This window comes from Akebia trifoliata, chromosome 3 (assembly GCF_017979445.1).
Source record: "Akebia trifoliata isolate Shusen 1 chromosome 3, ASM1797944v1, whole genome shotgun sequence".
In the NCBI taxonomy this organism is placed as follows: domain Eukaryota; kingdom Viridiplantae; phylum Streptophyta; class Magnoliopsida; order Ranunculales; family Lardizabalaceae; genus Akebia; species Akebia trifoliata.
The window spans coordinates 58460382-58469336 of record NC_141377.1 but is presented as its reverse complement, the minus strand read 5'-3'; the positions used below and the strand labels follow the sequence as shown (position 1 = coordinate 58469336).

The window sequence follows — 8955 nt, the reverse complement described above, 5'->3', positions numbered from 1 at the left end:
CTCCTTCTCTACACCATTCTCAATAAAATCACTCTCAATTACCATGTTTTTTACCGCCAATAAATAAAGAGAGAATTTCACTCTCTTCTTTTGCCTCTTCCTCATTCTCTCTCCAAATAATTTCAAAATGTCTCTTCTATAATAGAGTACGTTGGAGTTACGTCTTTACGTTTTGGCTCTGCAAAACAACAGTTGGGAAGAGATGCCTAGCCCGAGCCTGATTGCATCGGAATTGCTCTTTGAAGGCATATTGAAAAGAAGATTGCTAGACAGAAGAGGCACACAAGCACACCCTAAAGCTCTTAGGGAAATCTCTCTTTGCAACTTTAAATTTATTTCTTCCTTTTGTTCAATGCATCATTCAATCATCTGAGAGTATTAAACAAGCACCACAATGGTGTCTAGGAGTAGTAGCTAACCAGAAAATAACTCATTGGAGAGGAAAATCATATGGGTGGCTCAAAAGTGACAATGGTATGGGTTGTTGAAAATGAAGGGGAATAGAAGACTAATTGGAAGAAGAAAAATCATTAAGAGCATTTCCAACACTCTTTAGAGTTTGTTGCCTCTTTATTTTAAAGAGTGAAAGATGAAAAAACTGCCTCCAAGATACTCTTTAAAAGTAAATGTTAAAAGAAAAAATAATAATTTCATTCTTTACATGTAGAGTGGCCTGAACTAGTTATTTTAATGTTAAAAAATAAAAAACACTTTTACTACTGACTTAACAAGATTTTTTAAGTCTTAACTAAGGGTCTTTGAGCCCACATAGATTAACCCATTGGCAATCCAACACATCTTTGTAGATTTCATTGAAAAACTCAAATCTCCAATTTTTATTTTTATTTTAAAATAACTTTTGAGCTTGATCCAAGATGACAGATGGTTACCGAACTCTAAAAACTAGAAATTAAATCTAACGCCGCAAAATAATAGGATTCTTAATTATTATTATTTTTTAAAATAATTAAAATTTCATTTTATACAAGCCTATGACATCAAATCATGTTCTTAGATGCCAAGATGTGAGCTCAAGACCTTTAGTAAGATTTAAATAAGTTTTAGCAAATATAAAATATTAAGTAAAGAAATATTTGTTGAGTCTCTTGAAGCAATTAACAAATTTTAGACTAGTTAAAATAATATTTCACTTTTTGACAAAAAGATGCTCTGACGTCTGAAGATGATCCAGCCATAATGGCAATGATATCAGTTGACTAATTAAAATCATTATTTAATATATTACAAATATAAATAAAATAAGTCTAACTATATCAATAGAAATAGAGATGGGACAATATGTGATCAAACTACCACCATGATAAAAATTATTAACTGGATTATATAGTCGCCTATGTCTTTTCCCAACTATTTAGTGGCAGAATCACAATTTGCTTAGGCACTCCAAAGAATAAATAGCATAGTATTAAAGAGAATATCCAACAGATAAAAGCATAAATTCTCATATGGATTGTGTAGACATCTATGCCCTTTCCCAACTATTTGGAGGAGGAATCCCAATTTGCTTAGGCACTCCAGAGATTAAACAGCATAGAATAAAAAGTATATCCGACAGTAAAAAGTAGAAATTCTCATATGGGCATCAGGAAAGATAACCACAGCAATACCCAGATTGCCTATTTTTGATCTGGACATCAAGGATGAATCAATAGAAACCATCATGTAACAAAGGCTTGATTTAGGCAAATTATCTTAACTAGTTCTCACCTGATAGAAGGACCAAAAAGAACAAAAGTAACACAACAATTACCACAAATAACTCCTGCCACCCCTAATGACAGGTTTCCAGGTAAGACTCAGATTTACTCATAAGAGAGGATCCTAAACAGATAATATAAAATTAAAACTGAAACTCAACGAGATTTCATAGTCAAAACAAAGTTCAATAACTGACCATGAGCTCCTTAGAATGTATGGCAACAGCAAAACAACTTACCTAAGATACTGTAAAATACAGATTACCTCAGTACGTTGATACAAAGACCTGCCAAAGTTCCAAAAAACTGTACAGAAGCATGACAACCCAAACCTATAAGACCACAAGCATGCCCATGATCACAAAAGTCATCGCCGAAACTGAATATAGACAGGGCATGCACTTGTTTGGACAGATTTCAAAAGCCCAGTCATTGCCAAGCAAAGTTTAGAAACCTGCCTGTTGCTTTGAAACACCACCATATCTCCCACCAATACCCCCACTTCCATATACTGCAGAAGCATTGTTCAATCCTGGACAGTCTCTGGCCCAATGCCCACTTTGATGGCATTTGTAACATTCATCAGAGGCACCACCAACAGCTGATCCAGTGGAAGGAACCCTATCGACATAACCCCCGACCATTGTCTGTCCTTGTCTGTTATTGATGGTTGGGCAATTCTTGGAGTTGTGACCAGTGCCACCACAGCTGTTACAGTAAAGGTACACACCCGTACCCACCATTGCTGGACCCTTCGCACTACTATATTGGTTCCCATACTGCCCCACTTGATTTGAAGGTAACCCCATATCTCTACCACTATTGCTGATACCCCCAACAGAGTTCATAGCAGGGTTAGCTTGTTTGATTCCTACACTTTGGTATCCAATAGAATTCATTCGAGAGTCCATAACACCATTTGTTGCCATCCCAGGAAAAGCACTAGGATCTTCTGCTGCAAGCTTATCCATCATATCTAAAAGAAACCTAGACTCGGATGAAATATCCAACTTTTCTGCTTTAACGACCGTCGACTTTACACGTTGTTCATCACTAAAGGTTTCCTCTTTCACTTTCAACTTGAATACATGCTGAGTAAAGAGAACCTTTCGTATAATATCAGCAAATTTGTCATCATCCTGCTCTTCATATTTCAAATAATACAAATCCTTTGCTGAAACACCCATGATTTCCTCACCGCATTCTTGGAATGCAGTTACCCATGTTACACCTGTGTGGTCCTGTATTTGGCATTGAAGGATGTACCTGTAGTCACACTCCACAACAGACTGATCACACCTGTCACACCGCCACTGCCCATCTCCATTATTAGTAACTTTTTTGTTGCACTGGCGATCCCCAACCATGAGGGGACAAGCTGTGTAACAGAAATTGTCAACCTTTATGAAAGAAACTGTTGCCTTTACAGTGATCCAATCTGGCTTCTCGGACGTCCCAAGTCTCTCATCTTTGATTAGGGATATAGTCTTGCGCACATCTGTTCTCCCTGGTCCGAATGTGTCCCTGGAAATAGAGACAGAAGGGGTACTCTTTCCCTCTCTCTCAAACCATTCCTTTAGCCTACAGGCCTCCGGGAAGTCAGGGTCTATAAATAACTGACTAGTTTGGAGTGTACTCACAGCTTTGCCGTTGAAATCATTGACTCTACCAGCTTTCACAGCCAAAACAGGAAATACACCAGAGTCACACATATTTTGGAGTTGTTGCCCTTCAGCATTGCACATGTTTCCCCATAGCGTCAATTCAACACTTCGGCCTGACATATCCTTCAACTGGAGGGTTCGTTTCAGGGTTTCAGTACCATCTTTTTTTGTTATCGAAGCAGTGAGATTAATGGATGAAACCACACCTATCACATCTACAATGGAATTGTTATCCATGCTTTCGATATCACTTATGGGGCGGAAATGGAATTGTTGCCTTGGTATGGAGTCGTCATCCTCCAGGCAAGGTTGTACAGTTGATGTGCTTTCCAGGAATATCTCATATTCATTGTTGAGGCGGTTGAAGTTCTTTGAAGCAGGTTTCAACATCCCCTTTGATATAAAGTATACTTTCCCGACCTCAATGTGGTTATAAAATTGGTCAACTACAGCATTAAAGCAGGTCACCTGTATTTCTCCGCCATCAGAATCAAGAAGATCAAAAGAGAATACTTTCCCTTCACCCCGAGCATTATTATAGCGCCTCAGATCTTTCTTTGATGTCACCCTAGCCTTGATTGTCCACCTTCCTTGGTAGGGATTCAGAGCAGCAATGGGGATTACCCTGGCAGGCGCTTCATTCTTAGCTATGGGTCCTCTATTCACATACATAGGAGGTGGTTGTTGGTATGTGGGCTGCAAAGGGCGGCCATAAGTGTTGAAAGGAGCCCGTGATCCACCTTCAGCTTTAGGATTGTTAAAACTTCGGTTTTGATCACTGTAACTCCCAGATAATGGTGCCGATGCTGGAAGCCTGCCACCTGATTCTGCTTTGGGGTACACAGAAGGTCCATTAGTTCCAACAAACCCTCTCGAGTCAGGGTTGCTACCATAAGATTGAGGATTTGAGCTAGATTCTAGTTTGGGCTGGTGCAGTTGACCTCTACCAATTGTATTTTGTCCAGAGAGAGGACCACTGGTGAGTGAACCACCACCATATGACTGAGTATTCCTTAATGCAATCCCTGGTTGATCCACAGAAGACTGCACAGGCATTGAAGGTCTAATCTGCGGAGCTGGAGTGGTGGCAGTGCCACCACCTTGAACATATTGCTTTGGTTCTCCAATTGGATCACACTTTTCAACAATCACATTCAAGTCAATGATAATGATTATCCTGATAACAATAAACAAAATCAGAATGTCAGCAAGGAATATAACACACTACCAAGATTTTTTTTATTTTATTTTATTTTTAAAGAAGGGAAAATACAAGATGCTAGAAATCACAGCCATTGGGAAAGTGCCTTTAGGAAAGTGATAGTATATGTTTTTTAACCACTTAAAAAATTAAGTATCCAAAACTACCACCGTAAGATATATCATATTCATACACTCTCTCCCCTCATTACCAGAATTAAATTACTATTTATTACTATAAACAAAAATATCTACACATTTTATTTAACGAAGGATTCGCACACACATGACGGGAAAGTTTAGATAGCAACCCAAAAAATGTAAAGTACCAATACTTTTTGTTTATAGAAATTAGAGCAAGAATTAGCAAGACTCTAGAAGATATAAGTTTGAAGACTTTGATTCAATTTGAAAGTCAATCATAAGAGGTATAACCATCACCAATACTATTTGTTTGTGGCATCCAATGAGCAGAAAAAACAATGGAGTAGTTGTTAATATTGATAATAACCTGCACACTCATGGAAACAAGACAATAGAGTAGTGGTTCATACTCTTTATTGTTTCTTTACACATCAAGCGCACATTAAGAAAGGGATTCCCTATTGTACAAATGGTTAATAATATGAAACTTGTCCATCGTTGAAAAAAGTAATTTCAATGAAAGCCATCATTCCCCTTAGAGAGAAAATCCTGTTCTATGATGCTAACTGCATGCAACCCTCTTGATGATTAAATAGACTTGTCTTACATGAGGCCCCAATGGCAAACCAACACAAGAAATAGAATGCTTACACATTCCATAACAATATTCTTATTAACATGTTAAAGGTCACAATCTTCAATGAAGGTCTACGTCTACCAGAACAGCACTCTAATTACTATGTGAAATATCACAATCATTGCTCACCTCCTCGATTACTCTCAAGTTTTCTCTTAACAACCAAAAAATCATAAATTCTTCAAAAAACAACAAAGAAAAGAAAAGAAAACTGTTGAAAACAAATTATTGCAATATAGATCAAACACGAAAAATTAACTAAATTGTCAATCATTGAGATGCATACCCATTCAAGTTTTGTATTCTAATGCTGTGTCCCAATGACCTAAAATCCAATAGAATTGGCCTAATATCTACAACCCCTGATGGCCTCTATTCAACTTAAACACAGCTCTTGCAAGAAAATTAGATTCTATATATAAAAAAAACACTACCAGCAACGAAGAATCCAAAACTCACTTGCGATTCTGGATGATTTGGCTGACGAATTGCGACAACTGAACAACCGATCCTTTCTGCAACTTCCCAGAATGTACCAAATTATTCATCTGCGTTGCAAGCATCCCTTGCTGAAGATGCATCCCATCCGAAAGCAACATTCGGTACCGTTCCGTACTGTTTTGCTGTCCTGCGCTAAGTAGCTTGATGTCTGCAACTTGAACAACCGGTTTCGCTTCATCCCCTTGGAACTCCCCATTACAGATCATCTCTATTGCGTTGCTAGTCAGATTAATCGTCATTTTTTGCTTCTCGGTCACAAAGCCGAAAACCCTAGAATAAAAACAAGACAGAAACCATCAAAAACCCTAGATCTAGATTAGTGAACAAGATCAGAAATTTCATCACAAATGAAGACATAGAAATCGTTTAAATCGATGTTGTACCCGTCCGATCGATGAATCCTTCGTTCTCAGCCTTTCTCTGAGATTGATAGAAATTAAGCAACTAGAAAGGAAGAAGATCAAAGAGAGAGATAAAGAAGATCGATCGATTGTAATCCTCGTGGATTTGCAAATAAATCGATTGGAAACCTCGAAGAGTCGAGAGACAGACAGAGAGAAAAAGATGTTAAAACCCTACAAATAGAATAGAACAAACCGCCATTTTTTTTGGAGGGAAATCCCGCGAAATCATACGTTTTCAGAATTTCGATTTTGATTTTGATTTTGATTTGAGATCCGATTAGTATCACTTCTCTCGGACGCTTGACACCACTCGCCACAAAGTAGTTACGTGGCACTCTTATCTTTTGCCCCACTAGTCCATATATGTTTGGACTCTGGCCCAACCATTGGTGGACCTACACACGAACTTCATCTTAATAAATATTTCATCATTTTTCATCAAAAGTATCGTGTGGACTGTGGGTTAGTTGGGTTCAAACCTCTTGATAAATATGTCAGTGGGCCTGGGCCCAAACCATATTTTATAAGTCAAGCAAGCATGATTACCTTAGTAAAATTTGAAAACTACTAAGGTTCGTTGAGCCCACATGGATTATTAATCATTCTAGATTTCGTATAAAAACTCATATTTAAAATATATATCTTGAACTTGTTTGAAGGGGGTTGAAAATGGATGGTTATCGAACTCTCAGCTTTAGAACTAAAATTCGATAAAATTTTAGTTTTATTTTTGAATTTTTTTCAAAGTTCATAGAATTTTGTCATTCATAACCTTGTGACATCAGATTGTGTTTTTGGATGTAGATGCGGTTAGGATTTACTCCAAGGTTTGTTAAATAACAAATAACTGTATCAATTTGAATTGTATGATGTGAAATGTGGGAATCAAAATTTTAAGAAAGATCTTTGTAAAATTTATAAATCAAAACAAAGTCCCTAGAAATTATAATTGAAACCATGCATTCAAATTGGGCCTTTTGATTGGGATAAGCCTTCTAAATTTTGGGTTTTGGATTTTCGTAGATAAATTGATGATCCAATAAATTCAAGTGATTCATATTAAATATTAGGCCTTATACCCAAATAAATGAGTTTGGCCCAATAACAATCCATAGAATCATTGTAATTAGATTTTGAGAAGTTTAGCCTTTAAACAAACCAATCAAATCTCTTTAAATTGAGGTATAATCAAAAAATTAAATTATCTTTAGGTCTATAAATACAAGAGCTTTCCTCACTTGAAAGGAATCAAGATCACTTTCTTTTGAAACACATAAATTTTCTCTATAGACAAGAAGAAGCTCTCAAATCCTCATTTAAAAACAAAGCAAAATTCTTCAAAAGACTTGAATTTCGATTAAAGAGAAGATTATGCCTAAAGTCCTTCTCCGGAAATCAATAAAATCTTCTCGGTCAATATAGCATGAAGTCTGAAGAGAAGAAAATCTATAGAATGTTCTAAGAAATTCAAACACAAATAAAATCATCGTCAAAATAACATTTTCAGTCAATCACGCGCAAAACTCGGAGAAAAGAAAGTTACACACATCATCATTATTTTTATACTTGACTATTAATTAGAGGAAAATACTGAGATTTGAATTTCTTTTTTATTCAAATCAATAAAATCATTTGCGGTCTCGTTTTATAAATCTCGAAGTAGATTAGTGAAATTTGTTGTCGACATAGACCTCATTTCAAGGTTTACTAGGTAACAACTTTGATAAAATAAGGTTTGGTGGGTAACAAAGTTCATCTCCTCATTAGAATTCCAAGGGAGTTTTATAATAAAAATGCAATAAATAGGTATGTCGAGTGAATCTCTTTTTTTTATTGGGAGATTTACTTGATTGTTGCATTTTTATTAGAAAAACTCCTATGGAGTTCTAACAACTCCCAGGGAACTTTACTTACGAAGTTTGTTACCCACCAAACATCACTTTATCAAGTTTGTCATCGAGCAAACCCTAAAATAGGGATACACATCATAAAATTCAAATTCATGCGGTTAATTTGTTACTTAACATACCTTGCAGTGGATTCTAACTACATCAATTTGTGACATCCAAAAAATATAATATAATCCACAGGATTATAAAAGGCAAAATTCCAAGAATAAAAAAACAAAAAGAAAAAGGGAGGGGGATTAATTTCCAAGAATTGAATTTTAGTTTTAATTTTGGAAGTTCGGTAGCTATCAATTTTCAACATCTACAATCAAACTTGTTTTTTTCCTTTAAATCGAAGTTTTTTCATGAAATTTGGAAGGTTTGATAATAAATGTGGACCCAACAACCCATGTAAGATTTGAAATCTTACTAAGTTAGTCTTGGTATACAGGTTCATAAAGTAAGGTATGTTCATGTAACAAACTTGATAAAGTAAGGTAGTTTTTTAATAAAATTACTAAAGAGAGGTCTGCCCGATAAATCTCTCTATTTATAGATTAAGGTAAAGCCATGCATTTCCGATCTACCCCCCAAGGATAAAAATAGAGAGTTACTATTGGCACTCCAACAAGTATTACATTTTCAGTGTTTTAAATTAATTATAACAATCATTAAAACAATTTCAATTGTTTATGATTATGATTAGGTTCAAACAAAATTTTAAACTTAAAAATTATGGCCTTGTGTGGATACACCTCTCCACGCAAGAGCAAAAGTTCAATCTCTCCCCGCAAGAGT

At 36.0% G+C, this 8955-nt stretch overlaps 1 protein-coding gene across 1 annotated transcript; it reads right to left on the bottom strand.

Moving 5' to 3' along the window:
• Window positions 1-1822: 1822 nt before the first annotated feature.
• Window positions 1823-6518, bottom strand: LOC147408388 (replication protein A 70 kDa DNA-binding subunit A-like). The gene is made up of 3 exons (XM_086437368.1): window positions 6248-6518; window positions 5823-6134; window positions 1823-4559 (listed from the first exon to the last, which is right to left on the bottom strand). Exons 2-3 carry the CDS (start codon window positions 6101-6103, stop codon window positions 2165-2167), a joined length of 2676 nt encoding a protein of 891 aa, XP_086293494.1. The 5' UTR covers window positions 6104-6134; window positions 6248-6518; the 3' UTR covers window positions 1823-2164.
• Between the last annotated feature and the right edge of the window lie 2437 nt (window positions 6519-8955).

Bases quoted from the DNA above. Each gene is read 5' to 3' on its own strand.
- LOC147408388 (XM_086437368.1), bottom strand. From the start codon at position 6,103: ATGACGATTAATCTGACTAGCAACGCAATAGAGATGATCTGTAATGGG. The intron at 4,560-5,822 runs GTGAGTTTTGGA...TATTGTTATCAG, and splicing joins CAAATCATCCAGAATCGCAA to GATAATCATTATCATTGACT.